Source organism: Canis lupus, chromosome 23, assembly GCF_048164855.1.
Source record: "Canis lupus baileyi chromosome 23, mCanLup2.hap1, whole genome shotgun sequence".
NCBI lineage: Eukaryota > Metazoa > Chordata > Mammalia > Carnivora > Canidae > Canis > Canis lupus.
In genome coordinates, this window is record NC_132860.1 from 14,426,004 (window position 1) to 14,442,370 (window position 16,367).

Here is a 16,367-nt window from a genome sequence, read left to right on the forward strand (position 1 = left end):
TGTGACAAATCTGTGAAATCAAAGAGAGAAAAGAGATTTATGCATTTTGTGTGTATGTCTGTGTTAGTATTGTGCTATGTATTATTAGAACCAGGGTTGAGCAGATCTTAAGGTTTTAGTGTAATACATAGAATGTATTGGACAATACAGGTAGTTCCTCTCATCCCTACTTGCTGGTGTTCATTCCTTTGTGTAATCTGCCCTTGTGCCTGAGCAGAATTTGTGATTTCCTTTTAACCAAAAGAATATGTTAAAGATAATGAGATGTTCCCTAATTACATTGCATAGAACTTCATTTTGCTAGCATGTTTGCTATATCTCCATAATTAGTTTTGCATCCTGCAACCGTGAGGAAGTAAATTATTACAATCTCCGTAAACTTGGAAGTGCATCCTTCTCTAGTGGAGCCTCCATATGAAGATCTAGTCACGGTTGACACCTTCATTGTGGCCTTGCAGAGGACCGAGCTAAACTATGCCAGATTCCTGACCAACAGAAACTGAGAAAATATATGTGTTGTAAGCCATTGTTTTTTTTTTTGTTTTTTGTTTTTGTTTTTTTTTTTTAGCCATTGGGTTTGTGGTAATTTGTTATGTAGCAAGGAGGTTTTTCTCTCCAAAAGAGAAAAATTTTAAGCTTGGATATGGCAAGAATATCATGATAAAAATAACCGAAGGAATTTTTGCAGAGGTTAGAAACTAGGATGATTGTTTTTTCCATACATTAAAATTTACTTTTAAGCTAACAGTGAAATAAGTATTTTCATTTAAGCACTATAGGAATCACATAAGATTTCGACTTAGCTTCTAAAACTTATCAGCAATTGTGTCCAAAGTACATAGCTCTTTGATGACCCTGCATAGTCTAAGGATTTTTTTCTTATTAGAAAAAAGAGAAAGGGGCAAAGGGAGAGGGAGAGACAGAGTCTTAAGCACACTTGCAGCCCTACGAGGGGCTTGATCTCACAACCCTGAGATCATGACCTGAGCTAAAACCAAGAGATGGATGCTAGGTACCCCCATCTAAGATATTTTTGGTATTAAGTAGAATAGGAAGGATCAATTCCTGGAGAAATTAAGAAAATTCAAAATGTGTAGAAATACTATCCCTAATCATTCATATATCCCCTGCTCCTGTGATTGTTTTGAGGTTTTTTTTTTTTTTTTTTGGCACCAGGACATGAATGATACCATATTTATCTTTTTATTCCAGCCGTCTAGCACATTATAGGTACTCAGTAAATCTTGAGCAACTATCTAGGAATTCTCATTGTCTTCTGTGATCTCAAGAGGCAAATAGAAAGTCATGAATGAGTTCATGAAATATTATACAAATTTTGCATTTAGTAGTCTGCTAGAGAAAGCAATGTGCCCAGCACTATGTTATTATTTTTTTTAAAGATTTTATTTATTCATGAGAGACAAAGAGAGAGAGAGAGGTGGAGACACAGGCAGAGGGAGAAGCAGACTTCCTGCAAGGAACCCGACATGGGACTGGATCCTGGATCCTGAGATCACGCCCTGAGCCGAAGGCAGATGCTCAACCACTGAGCCACCCAGGTGGGCGGCACTATGTTATATAAGGTTTCCTGACTCATCAATTTTTAAAAACAATTTGATTGGCAATTATAGGTAATTGATAAGATTATGGTAATGAGAATTATGTTATTTTCTTCTCATTTAAGGAAATTGAGGGCTTGGAGCTTATACAAAGTCATGCAATGTTGTATCTGATTCTAAAACCTTTTTGTCTTAGTCACTATTTTGACAGAAGTAGAAGAGTTCCAACCGGTTTTCATTCTCAAAAGTTTATGTGTACTTATGGCTGTGGGAAGATAGCTATTAAGTATCCTTGCAATGGTAATGGAGGCAATAGGATTCAGGTTTTTCTTTGTTTTACAGATTTTATCTATCTTTAGTAGAGAGGAGAGAGAGAGCATGCAAGCAGGAGCAGGGAGAAGCAGACTCCAGGCTGAGCAGGGAGCCTGATGCTGGGCTCCATCCCAGGATTCTGGGATCACCACCTGAGCTGAAGGCAGACACTTAACCAACTGAGCCTTCCAGGCACCTTGACTTACATTTTTTGATTAAAAATTGGTTTAAATATGTCATGCTGGTGGTGGGGGCAGCTGGGTTGCTTTGTCAATTAAGCGGCTGCTTTGGGTCAGGTCGTGATTCCTCTGTCCTGGGATGGAGTCCCTCTGTCTGATTCCCTGCTCAGCAGGGGAGTCTGCTTCTCCCTCTCCTGCCCCTCCCCCTGCTTGCTCTCACTCTTTCTCTCAAATACATAAATCTTAAAAAAAAGTCATGCCAATTTGATAATTGTTAAGTATTAATAAATATCTCAACTGATTTTTTTTTCTTTTTAAATTTCATTGTAAATTTAATCCAATAGAATTCTCTTTCTGGTTGATTTATAGGTCTTATGTTTTTTTTTTTTTTTTTTTAACTCACAACCCTGAGATCAAGACCTGACTTGGTATCAAGAGTCAGATGCTTAACCAACTAAACCACTCAAGGTGCCCCCAGGTCTTACAAATTTTGACAAAGGCATGCAATTGCATAACTACCACCACTGCAATCCAGGTATAGAATAGTTCCATCCCCCCCCCCCCCCCCCCCCCCCCCCCGCCCCAGTTTACCTTGTGCTATCCCTGTGTAGTTCCCCAAGCCCTAATCCCTGGACCCCTGGCTATTCTGCTTCTATATCCCTGAGAATGTTATGGAAATGGAATTATCTGTAAGCGACCTTTGAGTCTGGCTTCTTTAGCTTACCATAACGCTTTTGAAATTCCATTTTGTTGAATGTATCAGTAGTAACTTCAATTATGCTGTCCTTTTTTGTGTCTACAGATACGTTCACTTGTTCCTCAGTCTTTATTTCTCTGTATTCTTTGGGTTGGATAATTTCTACTAACTTATTTTCAAGTTTTCTTTTTTATTTTCTCATTTTGTCTGCTGTTGTGCCCATTTAATTGAAGTTTTCATTTAAGTTATTGTCCTTTTCAGCTAGAGCTGAGTTTTTTCATTTTTTGATAGTTTTCACCTTTCTATTGAGATTCCCTTTCTGTTACTCATTAAAACCACCTTCTTATTTTAGTTCTTTGAATATATTCCCTTAATTGCTTACATATAATATGTGAAGTCATCATTTGCTAAATCTACATCTGGGCCTATTTGGAGTCACTTTCTATTGATTGCCTTTTTACTTTTTTTTTTTTTTTTGCATATCATAAATTTTTTTTTTAAGATTTTATTTATTCATAAGAGACTCAGAGGCAGAGACATAGGCAGAGTGCCAAGGGAACCTGATGTGGCATTCAATCCCAGGAGCCTGGGACACTTAACCACTGAACCACCCAGGTGTCCCTGTATCTCATAGTTTTTTTTTTTTTTGAAACCAGGGCATTGTAATGCTCTTATGAGCATTCATTGTTTTTTGTTGTTGTTATTGTTCTAGTGGTCCATTAACTTGCCTGGTCTCAGTCTGCAAACATTGTTTCCCAAGCAGTGTGTACCCACTGAAGTCTGTGCTCAGTTCTTCTTCCAGCTCCTTATTTTTTAGTTTAGTCTCTTGGGGAGTGGGTGGAGGAGAGTTTTCCCCCTCCTGTGTAATTTGGTGGTTAGCCAAATATTTGGGCTGACATTACATTCAGATTTTGGAGCTCACCCTCTCTGTGGTTCCTCCACTTCTGGGTGTTCCCTCTTAATTACTAGCTCCTCCGTCTCTGGTGGTTTCTGTCCTCTGACACCTGAAGCCAGTAAGACTTCTGCTGCTGCTAGGGCTGTGTATGATTGGGGAATGTACTCAGTTTAGAAAGCATCAAACTCCTAGATCTTATGCCCTGTAGCTTTCAAGGGTAAATTCCTCTGTAGTCTACTGCAGAGGCTACCTGGGGTCTCCCTTTCTTACATGTGTAATTTAGCTAAGCAGACCTTATGTGGAGATTTTGGGTCAATACCTCTGTGCGGTTCTTTCATTCCCAGTATGTATGACTTAAATTTCCAGCTGCACTTCCAGCTCTGAAGTCTTTTCTCTACTAGTTTGAGCTATATGGCTCTCTGGTTTCCTTCACCATATTTGTAGAGGATGGGAGGGCACTCAGCATAAAAACTTCCATCTGAACTCACAATTCAATTCCCTTTCAGAATACACTCTTCCACTGCTTTGTGCTTTAAGACATTTGCCAGTGCTTTTATTATTTTTTTATTTTTATTTTTAGAATTTATTTATTTATTTATTTATTTATTTATTTATTTGAGACATGGAGAGAGAGGCAGAGACACAGGCAGAGGGAGAAGCAGGCTCCATGCAAGGAGCCTGATCTGGGACTCGACCCCAGGACTCCAGGATCACGCTCTGAGCCAAAGACAGACGCTCAACCACTGAGCCACCCAGGTGTTCCGTGCCAGTGCTTTTAAACAGTAGTTTAAAAAATATTTTATCCAGATATAAATGTTGTTATCTGCAAGGGGCTCACATGATCATTTCACTTGGCTGCCTTTGCAGGTGGTTTCTTTTCAAAAGTTGCTTCCACCTCTTGTTTTTCTTTCACAATCATCTGTAGCAGTATTCACTTTCTCCAGCCTCTCCACTTCTTGATGTAGTTAAAATATCTTCTGGATATTTGGCTTTCTGTGCAGCTGAAGCAGTCCTTGACTCCTAGCCCTGGCATCACTATGTGATTTTGTTCATTGTTTTCCCTCTTACTTATCAGGTCTTCTCTCTAGTTAGTAATCACCACACTTGAATTACTTTGTTTGCAAAGTTTGAGAGAGAAAAACAATTTCACATTATTAGAAAAGTTCTCATATAATGACCTTATTTAGAGTGAGATCTCAATAGGATGGATAAAGCCACAAGATGGCTAAAATTAAAAAAAAAAAATGTGCTGGCAATAGGAACAAACGTATGAATTTCTGTGTACCTAGGTTGGTACATTGGAAAGAACATGGGCTTTCTGTTAGACGTATGCAACAGGACTGTATCAGGTTGTTGCGATCTTTAAATAGGAGAAAATTAAACTTCCTAACTCGTTGATACATAGTAAAGACAGAATATATAGTTTCCATGTACTATCCTTTTTTTTTTTTTTAAACTCTTCTATGGATGGTTGCCATTAATTAATACTATCTGGAAATAGTATCCCAAGAGCCACCTCTTTATTTATTGTAGTCCTGAAGATTCTGTTCCCCAACCCACCCCTTTTTAGATGGTAATATCCAAGAAAATAGAAGTAATCAATTGCCTTTTTCCTGGCTGACTTTTGGCAGTCTCCTGAATGCATGTCCTTAGCCAATAGGCCCGGTTGTTCCAGCCTCTACAGATTATTTCTAAATTATTTATAATTTGGATTATTTTTGTCATGCCTCAAAATAGCAATGAACTGTAACCTATTTTCTAAGAACTTTGTTTCCAGTAGTCCAGTAATTATCTTTTTTTTTTTTTGATTACAAGATCTGTACAGTTAGTGTGCCTTATATGAATTAGACATTGGGGAGCCAAGAATCACATGTTATTTTTTTTAAGATTATTTATTTATTTGAGAAAGAGAGAGTGCATGAGCACGCACACACAAACAGGGAGAGTGGCAGAGGGAAAGGGAGAAGCAGACTTCCTACTGAGCAGTGAGCCCAACACAGGGCCGCAGGATCATGACCCAAGCTGAAGGGTCAAGACCAAGCTCAACCGACTGAGCCACTCAGGCACCCCAAGAGTCATATTTTAAAGGGACTTTTCATGGTAAGGAGTTTAGATCAGGAAGCGGAGAGCCATTACACCTTTTTAGAAAGATAATTTTGATTAAGGTGGAGAAAGTATGGACTGATTGGTTTGGTATAGAGGTCAACCAGATAGATGTTAAGGTTTTAATGAAGGCAGCAGCCTTACCAATAAAAAGGGAGAAGAGGAATCAAAACAAAGTTTTGAAGTAGACGATGTTGGGAAATGAGGAGTCAAGGATGACTTCAGGGTTCCTGATGTAGTAGAGATGACCCTAGCTGATATGGAAGGCCAAGATAGAGCCTGGCATTGTTGAATTTGAGATATTGAAGAACTCAGAGATAATAAAAACAGTATAGGTAGTATATAAAACCCAGTGTTATCAAAGGTTTGGTCCTCATGGTGTTTTTTTGTCTGCTGTCTCCCTGGACCCAGCAAATGACAATGAAATCCTAAAGAACACCCAAGCTTTGATAGACATGAAGAGTTGGGGTAATAGTGCAAGAACTATGTAGGTAGGAGAGAGACACAGGAGTAAATGGTATATGGAGCCTTTAACTGAGGCTTTTTTCCCTTAATAAGGTGAGTTTTGGAGCACAGGACAATGCCCAACTTGCTTTAGCATCTTATAAATAGCTCAGTGTATTGTATTTGGTGTTCCATAAGTGCTTGAATGAATGAATGAATGAATGAATGAATGAATGAAAGAAAATGTCACCAACTATGGTGCAGAGATTAAGAAAGATTATTGGACATTTCAAAATAGTATATAGTGTGTGTCGTTTGCCTTTTATCTATTTGTAGTTTTATCTGTAGCTTATTGATAACATTTGAAACTACAGGAGCACATATAGGCAAACACAGACATTTTTTTTCTAGATAACTCAACTTGAATTTCACTTGTTTTTAGCATGTTTGTAGCCCTGACTATTGGGAGTAAGGACTGGGGAGAAATCTTTCACATGGTGATACCCAAGTTTTATTGACAATTGTAAATATGATTTTCCAGTTGACCTTTTTAATAGCTTTCATCTGAAAGTCTTTACTTTCTTGTGTCTAGCTGTAAAATACATGCTTATTAGGATTGATTAGTAAGACATATTGGTATTTCCATTCTGCTAGATACATGCTACCCATTATAAAATGCTGGAAAATGTGGATCTGAATTTACCTTATGCATTTTTTTTGTGATTGTATTTTTGTAGTCACTTCCTCCTATGGTTTAGGATCCTTCTTCTTTCAGTGGACATCTTTGGATATTCAGAGGGGTATGTCTTTTAGTTAAGGGTTAGGAGGAGATAAAATGCTCTTGTAAAGAAATATTAATGCCTGGAATAGCTTGCTGGATGACATAAAGAAAAAAATGCTCTAAATCTATCCTATACAACCTACTAAGCCTCTCTATATCTTTTTTAACTTTATATCAACTTTTCTTAATACTCTTTTTACCTTTTGTGTCTCACTTGCACTGTGACCACTTTTTTTTTTGACCACTTTTTTCTACTTCTTTATTTCCTATTTGTTCGTTCTCATCCTTCTCCTTTGCCTCATCTCTTCAGTACACATAACTAGATATAATATCAAGTTGAAGTTTTAAATAATTTCTTTTTTAGTAAGTACATTTTTATTTTTATAATTAAAAACTGAAGTGACATTGAGATTTTTTTGTTTTCAAAGTAATTTTATAGTTTTTATGTTCATCTGATATCTGATTGAATTTTTTTTTTTTTATTACTTGGTGATCCTTAAACAGGTCTCCTTTTCCAGGAGCATTCAGCAAATAAACTGGCATTTACTGAGCAATTTGAATTAGCCATTTTACAATTTTCCCCCTTCCCCTTTCTATTTTTTTTTAAGTTTACTTAAGTAATCTCTATACCCAGTGTGCGGCTCGAACTCATGACCCCAAGATCAAGAGTCTCATACTCTTCCAATTAATCCAGTCAGGTACTCCCTTTTCTGTTATTTTGATAGATCATTGATTTGCCTACATATTTATTAAAGTGCTCACTTATTGAAGGTTTTCAATTGTTTTTGGAAAGAAATTACTAATTAACCATGAAGAAAATTATAGCATTTCTCTAAAATGGAAATATTTATTTTACTTTTTATTTTTATTTTACTTTTTATTTTTTATGGGAGTATTTATTTTCTTTGAGCTCTGAGATAGACTCACAGTTTTAATAAGTTTACCTTCAGCATTTTTTGTGAAATCTTACTGGAATTTTTTTATGAAACTCAGTAAGATACAGTATTTTCCCAGTTCTGGATTCCTTTTGACTTTTATGCACAACTCCTCCTTTCCCTCTATCGAATGCATTTTGGAAAAGTCTATAGAAAGCATACAGGAATGGGTCAGGAAACCTGGGCCCTGGTCCAAATTATAGAACTTTGTTCTAATTGTTTCACCTTATTCGGTTTTTCTTTTGGTATTTGCAGTCTCTAAAAGTCAAATTTGACCTACCATTTCCAAATAAAATATTCCAGCCTGAGCATTTTTCAAGATCAACACTTCATTTTGTATTATATATTCTCATTGTTCTTTATAATCCTGCCATTTACCAACATTGTAACCTTTTGCAAAGTAACTGAACTACTGAGATTGTTTTCTGTTTATGGGGATTATAAAATGATTGTGAAGATTGTGAAGATTGTGAAGATTAAATTGGATAGTGAAATATACTTCAAAATACTTAGTTCAGGTATTCTGTAAAGCTATTGTTAAGTTAGTTTTCTTATAATTTTAAGAGAGTAGTAGAAATAACAGTCACAAGTCTCATAGGACAAGGCATGAAATATATGAATCCTATCAATACAATATTTTTGTGGTGACTACAATGTAAGGAAACATGATGTTACATTCTTTTATTTTTGAGCCCACACTAAGTTTCTATTCAGGGTCTTTTAACTTGGTTACAGAAATAACAACTTTATTATTTGATTATACTAGATACTTTATTAAGCCTCTTAAAACTTTAAGTAATTAAGAAATGTATTGCAGGTGAAATTCTGTCTGAAATAATAATTCTCTGGAATTGTTTTGCCTTTTTTGGTTTGATATTAGTATTTGGAAACATGAGGTATCCAGATGGCAATTAAGAATATTTATTAAATGTAAATAGCATACTATTAAACTGTTACATAGGGGGTTGCAGATTTAATAGGAGACTCAAATGAAAAGTACCTAAAAAGACTTCTGGTGTTTATATTAATCTCATTTGTGGCATTTTGTATGTCTAGTATTTTATAATCCTGTTCATCACTTTAAAAATATGTCACAGTAACTCAGAAAGTATGTAAAATTCTTGACTATTTTATTCTGCGTGGAATAGATTTAAAGGTCAACACTACTCTTTTATGTAGGTTATGGGTGCTACATATGTGCTTTCAGAGCAGTAGTGTGAGGAAGCTTGAAGTGGGATGGCAGGACGGCCTCATCCTTATGACAGTAACTCCAGTGATCCAGAGAATTGGGATCGGAAATTGCATAGTAGACCTCGTAAACTTTATAAACATTCAAGGTAGGTAGAAAATATGTATTTCATATATCAAAGCTCTGATAAAATGGACTTTTATAAAGAATCAAACTGCATCTGGTTGTGGCAAGTCCTGTCAGGATGGGGGCTGGTTTACAAAAAATAATGAATATTTGCATTTCTCCTTAAAAAAACTTTTACAGAAACATTTCTTCTTTTTTAATCTTCTTATATCTGTATTTATTTGAATTTTTGTTTGTTCCTCAGTAATGTTAAAATCTCCTTCGTCAACCTTAGTAATAAATGCTATAATTAATTTGACTCTGAACTCTGGCAAGACAGATTAGTTCTTTGTATTTAAAACTCTCTAATCGGAATTTATTTTGTGTTCTAAGTACATTGTGTGTATAGATTATACATAGTACTTTATAAGCTATGTCATACTGTGTTGTCATCTTGATACTAAAGGGAAAATCAGTCTTTTTGCAGTGACTCTTCTGGTTCATTTAAAGTTCGATGCATTAAATGAAATTAGTCTAAAAAATTTCTGCCCATTTTTATATTGTATGTAAAGCTTTCATTTTGTACTGTGTGACTTAATGAAGAAACCCTCATTTAGGACACTATGATTTAATATTTTAAGGTGTTAATTGACAGCTCATAAACCTCACATACTACAGGTATGTAAGCATGTTTTCATAGAGCGTTGTACTTTATAAATATTTACTTAGGGGATATTATCAAACATTTAACTCACTTGAATGTAAAATTCTATTCATTGATAACTGTTACCATTTTTCTTAAAAAAATAAAAACATGTGGTACTGAAATCCTTTTTGTAATTTTAAAGAAATAAAGTACTTTTTCAGGTACTTTTAAACTATATACCATACCTAGAAAATATGATTAACTGGTACCTTTTAAATCTCCTGACAAGATGTCTATCTTTATTGCGGAATTTTAATGTGGTGAGGAAAAACTTAAGTTGATGTATTAATTTATAAGTGCACACCAATGGTATGAGTGGTTTTGGTTTATTTCATTTTTTGGGTGTGTGGGTATGTATGTGTGCTTCAGCTGGTGCTCTAGTACTTTTTTTCCATCCTGCTTTATTATATGGATAATTTGTCTTTGAGATTAAAGAATTTTATCTGTGTAAGTGTAGGATAATTTTATCTGCTATGTTGTATGCATTTTTCCAGATGAACTGTTTATGTTATTCTTCCTAGTTCTTTTTTTTTTTTTAATTTTATTTATTTATGATAGTCACACAGAGAGAGAGAGAGAGAGAGAGAGAGGCAGAGACATAGGCAGAGGGAGAAGCAGGCTCCATGCACCGGGAGCCCGACGTGGGATTCGATCCCGGGTCTCCAGGATCGCGCCCTGGGCCAAAGGCAGGCGCTAAACCGCTGCGCCACCCAGGGATCCCTATTCTTCCTAGTTCTTAATACTTTTCTGCTAACGTAAAGTACTGCATTACATATGAAGGGATGACAAAGTGAAAATAAGCTGTTGTTTGCTTTATAAAAGGTAAATGCATACAATGAAGAAAATTTATAAAAACTAATAGTACTTTTTCATTCCTCTTATTTCAAAAATAACAAACATAGCTCTTCTGATATTTATAGCATCAGTAACTTTTTGGTGCTCTCCTTAGGTAGACTGCAGCAATATTGGTTAAGTAAAAAATATTAAAGAGAAATAGAAAATAAATATCAATACATTATTTGTTTTTAGTGTAAAGACCGTGAAATCCTTTGAGCTTATTTTAACCTCATTTATGGAAATTCTGCCTAAGGGAAAATAGCTTATTTTTAGAGACCTCTTGTTCTTATGCACTGATGATACTTTAAAAATATTTACAATTTGCCCTCCAAAAGTTTTTTTTAAGTTGATATTAAAATAATTGGGAAGTTTTAAAAACTAACAATTAACAAGTATTGTTGAGGTACTGCACTCATTTTAGGAGAGATTCAGAAATTTGTTGGTGTACCATCATGGAATGCTTTAATACCACATAGGGAACAATTAGAGGACAGCAGGGCACCAAACTGGTAGTGAGTTGTAGTAAAATTAGAGTTCAAAGAAGGAATCAGTATCAACTTGAGTAGATGAAAATGAAACTTGAACCTAATCCTTGAATGATTAGATAGATGACAGGTATTCCTGCCAGGGACTTTCTGGAGATAACTTTGACTAGATTTGAAGGTGGAGGTCTATGAATAGTATTAGAGTCCTATTGACAAATGAAAAAAAAAAAAATGAGGTTAATAAATTTGCCCAAGACCATCCAACTTCTCAATGGCAAACCTAAAATTTATAAACAAGTTTCTCATTCTTTTTGTTAAGATTTTCAGTAACTTATGGTACATTTTAAATACATATAAAGTAGAGAAAACAGGTATAATAAACCTCTCTGTACCTATCTCTCAGCTTCAAGTTATATCAACTCTTGGCCAGTTGTGTTTTATCTGTGCTTCTACCCTTCTCTCATCCTTTATTTTTTATTTATTTTTTATCTTGTGTATTTTATTTAGGGCTATTTGAGCAGTAGAAGGCCAGATTAAACACTGGCTTAAGTTAGAGGTTTATTTTTCTTGTATGTAAATTCACAGATCGGCAATGAATGCCTGATGTGGATTTAGTGGCTTAAAGATGTTAGTATCAAAAAAATCTCTGATTTTCTTGGCTTTCTCTTGTGATCACAAGATGGCTTACTATAGCTCCAGGCATCATGTCTACCTTCCAGAGAGGAAAGGTAGAAGGGAGAAGGGACATTAAGAAAGGGGTTTCATTTATATTAGGGAATTAAATTTCTCAGAAATTTCCAGCAGGCATCTGCTTATAAATCATTGGCTAGAACTATGTTATATGGTCTTCTCTGGATCATAGAGGCTAAGAAATGTAGGTGGGCACATTGCCACCTCAAACAGAGTTGGGGATTTAAGTTTATAAAAAGAAAATGTCTCCATCTGTTTTGGCTGCTATAACAGAATACCATGGATTGGGCAGCTTATAAACAAATTTATTTCATATGGTTCTGGAGGCTAGAAAGTCCCAAGTTCAGGGTTCTGACACATTTGATATCTGGAAAGGACTCGCTTCCTGGTTCAGATGACTGTCTTTTTGCTGTGTTTTCACATGGTGGAAGGGATTAGGGATCTCTCTGGGGTCTTTTTTATAAAGTATTAATCCAATTTATGAAGGCTTTGCCCTCAAGACCTAATTACCTCCTCACTTTCAAATACTATTATATTGGAGGAATACATTTCAGTATTTGAGTTTTGGGGGATACATTTAATCTTTAGCAGTTAAGAAATAAGCATACTTTATTGACTCCGTTTTTGTGCATAATTTTTGAAAATTGTTATGTAAATTTATATTTTGCTTTATTAATATTTGGGAATTTCCTGCATTTTCCAGGTTTTTAATTTTTTTCTTGTACTTTTCCTTACCTTCAGGGATAAAAATAAATTTCTTGAATTCTAAAAGTAATAATAATAATTACTATATATGTGTGCTTACTGTTGAGATTTGAGGGCTTGGTGGGTATTGCCTTATGAGTTCATTTCCATCTAATAAACTTTAAGGTACTTTCTTTTCTGAATTTTTTTTTAATGTAAATTTGGTATGTATATAAAAGACAAGACAAGCTAATCTCAACAAAGATGGACTTCAGGGTGTCTGTGGTTTAAGCAAGTGCATACAAATAAATTAGTTAAAAAATTACTGAACTTTGTTTCTTTCTGAGTAGTTCTATAGTTAATACTTGTATGGAGAAGTTTGTAGCTTGCTGAGAGGTTAAGTATTTCAGTTGAAGTGTGTTTGGTCTGAATTGAAACAACTTTCTTTAAATTATAAGAGTTTTTGATATTTAAAAAGGAAAAAGAAAGCACCTTTTCTGTACAAGTGACATTACAATGGCTAGATTGACAATATGCTTAAAAGCTCTTGAATACTTGAATTGGGTTGAATACAATTATTTAAAACTCAGATCTGCAGTCTGCTCAGGTTACTAAAGATAAATGCATCATACATTCAATATCAGACTTTGCCGCAAGGTTTCATTCCCACATACAAGTACGCATGCTCCTTTCTTCTGAGACTGCGTGAAGATTGGGCTTTACAGTTTCCTTTTTAAGTCACTTGGTAGTTCCAGCAATAGTTTAGAAATAGAAAAGTTTGGTTGCTTTAAAAAACAGTTCTTGAGTGGATTCTTAAGTACAATATTTTTTCTTTGATTTTAAAGAGAAGCTTTACTGCCCAGAACGGGTGTACAATAAAACATCGAAAGGAAAAAAGAAAGTTAAGTTAGCTGCATCCTAGTTTTCTAAAACCTGGCAAGCTGGCACAGCTAGAATTAGCATTACAGATGGCATTTGGCAACATAGCTACATATCACTAAGCCCTCATCTCCTGAGTTTTCTTCAGCTGTCTATCAATTACAATATCCAATCGCTGCACAGAAATGGAGAAATGGGATGATCACAGCTCACACGATGCTGTTTGGTTAGAAACGTCAGTGCTGCACAACCCACGGCTGAGTCAGTGTCTGTGAGAAAATGAACTGAATTAATATATAGAGGGGGTTGTATCTGAACATTTACAGCCTAAATAACCGCAATAGCATTATTACACAGTAGAGGGAGGAAAGCTAGAGGAAGTCTCTGGACAGGGGAGGTAGGGGGAGACTGGGAAATTTTCTGATTGTTCAGAGGATTCTTGAAGATGATGGAAATATCAGATGTGCTAAAGTTTCCTAGTAATGCCCAAGGATGCTGACCTGGCTTTCAGTGCTGCATTGTTTGAAAAAGCAGAGTCCCTTTATACTCTGATTTCAGAATTTTTTTCTTGTTTCTGTGTGTCTACCTTGGCATATACTAAAGTAAGGTGTGTATTCATTTATTACAAGATATCACTGGGCTGTAATTCTATACATCTATGAATATGAGAGAGATTGAGAAAGATATGTTTGGCCTTTGTTTCATTATGGTCATTTACTTCTCTGGATGAAAAAGATCATATATCTTAATTGTCTTCTTCTTAATGGCAAATTATTTAAAAGAAATGGAGTGTGTTTTTATTGTTTTCATGGGTTTGATGCTTTGTTTTTTTTATCTTGTTTAAAGTCTTAGAATCTTCCTGTAACTTGAATGTTTGGTATTGTTTTTTATGAATATCATAAAAATTTTAAAGAAAGACTAATTTAAAATATTTTCAATATATTTGAAAATTTAATTCAAGATAGACAAATGAAATAGTTGAAATAATTTCCTAAAGAAGAGAGTAAATGTATTTTTACTTTTGGATGAATTAGTGATTAGTGGAACCACTTATGTAGTAGTATTTTACAGAACTGAATATATTTGATAAATTTTAATTGGTTAAAATGACTTTTTTCTTAGTCTCCTAGAATGTAGACTGAATAGATGATCTAGATGTTGCCATTGAACCAGAGAGTAAATCAGATAAGTTTTTGGATTATCGCAAATTGATTTTCAGTCAGACAGAATTTCTAAATAAAGAGAACTGTTTTTGCTTTGAGATTTTAAATCTTGACAAGTGACATTGCTTACTTTATTTGGAATTTTTAGCTCAATATTAAACACTTTGATTGTTTTCTTTTGTCTTTATCATTCCTGTCCTACTGACCCTTTATTTTGTAGGAATTTGGGAGAATATACATTTTAAAATTATTTTTAATATTTTTAAATCGTTCATAACAGCTTTTCCTTGAAATGAGAGGAAGTTCTTGTGATTTCCCCCATTTAATTTCTAGGAGTTAGAATGGTCATCTTGATGATTGTCACAACTTATTTATATGATTAAGGTATCTTGGGGTATGTTGTATTGGATTTTTAAAATTTTATTTTGTGGTTTGGTGTTCAGAAATGTTTTTCTAAGCTTGGTTTAGAAATAGTCATAAAAGCAGAAATCTTAAGCTAGACCTTTTTGTCTTATACTTTATAGAATATTTTTTCTGGTTTTGATTTTTAAAAAAATAATAATGCCTGTGTTTGTAAAAGTGATACATATTCATTACATGAATTTGATAAATATGGAAAGCACGTAAAAGAAAACAAAAATATTAAAGTATTTTTCTTTTGATTATAGCTTAAATATTTTAGCATATAACCTATTTTTTGTGTATGTATAAAAATATAAAATCACGTATATTTAAAACTGGTTTTGAAATATTACTACTATATGTCCTGTTATATAACTCATTTTTTTTACAATTAGTCATGAACATCCCCTATGTCAAAAAGTAGTCTTTTATAGCATAATTCTTAAGAACTGCATAGTGTTTTGTGTGTATATATTTTGTAATTTGCCAATTTGAGTTTTCCTGATTTTTGATTAAAGAGAAAGATCAGCATGATTCCACTGGGTAAATTTCTCTAAAAAAGGAAAAATGTCTTAGGGAATTAAGTAAAAATGTAATTTTGATATTTTTCGGGCAGAGAAAGATCCTTAGTGTGACTACACAATTAACTCTTTAAAGATATGCACTACTTTTAAAAGCAAGCAAATAGCTAAGGTTGCCATAATAAGTATAGAAAATAAACAAGAGCTCAGATGAGCTAATGAGACTTTTAAATATTGCTAAGATCAACCAAAAGAGTTTCTTATATTACATTTAAAAAGGTAATTAAGGAAAGTGTAATAATAATGCCTGACAATGAAGGAAGAAAAAAATTCCTCAGCTCTTATTTATAAGCTTCTTTGTTAAAAAGGAAGAGCAAATTACTACCACCAATAATTACAACAAAGTGGACATTGCGAAAGAGGACATAAAAATCAAGATAGAGATAGAAGATGAAGAATGTATCTAGTTAAATGAGTTTTCTAGGCCAGTTGAAACATATTTATAAAAGGAGTTGCCTGAAAAATGTTAAAGTTAATGTATTATTTATGATTTCTAAAGGTTTTAGGAGAATACCAGTGGAATAAAAGATGGGGGATTCTAGGTCTGATTTTGAGAAAAGTGGATTTTACAACAAAAAATGAAAAGGGTAGTTTATGACTAACTTGAAGAAAAATAGGTTAAAAATGATCCTGAATGGGTTTGCTAAAAATAGATTGTCAGAGCAATTTTCTGATATACTTAGTAGACTAGTAGCACTATAATGTATTTGGACTTAAGCTTAGTTTTTGGTAAAGTCTTTT

The 16,367-nt window shown here is 34.2% G+C and overlaps 1 protein-coding gene across 7 annotated transcripts in view; it reads left to right on the plus strand.

Moving 5' to 3' along the window:
• BTBD10 (BTB domain containing 10) overlaps positions 1-16,367 on the plus strand; it is a 77,555-nt gene that overhangs the window by 14,856 nt on the left and 46,332 nt on the right. Inside the window, exons 2-4 of one of the 7 annotated variants that reach the window (XM_072794022.1) lie at positions 331-518; positions 1,401-1,559; positions 9,085-9,242. The exons of 1 other annotated variant lie outside the window; for it this stretch is intronic. In XM_072794022.1, coding sequence (XP_072650123.1) covers positions 9,142-9,242 — 101 coding nt within the window. In that variant the 5' untranslated portion in view covers positions 331-518; positions 1,401-1,559; positions 9,085-9,141. Of the gene's footprint in view, positions 1-330; positions 519-1,400; positions 1,560-9,084; positions 9,243-13,743; positions 14,088-16,367 lie in introns of those variants that run through there. 5 more of the 7 variants (XM_072794025.1, XM_072794023.1, XM_072794021.1 and 2 more) reach the window with 5 other exon arrangements.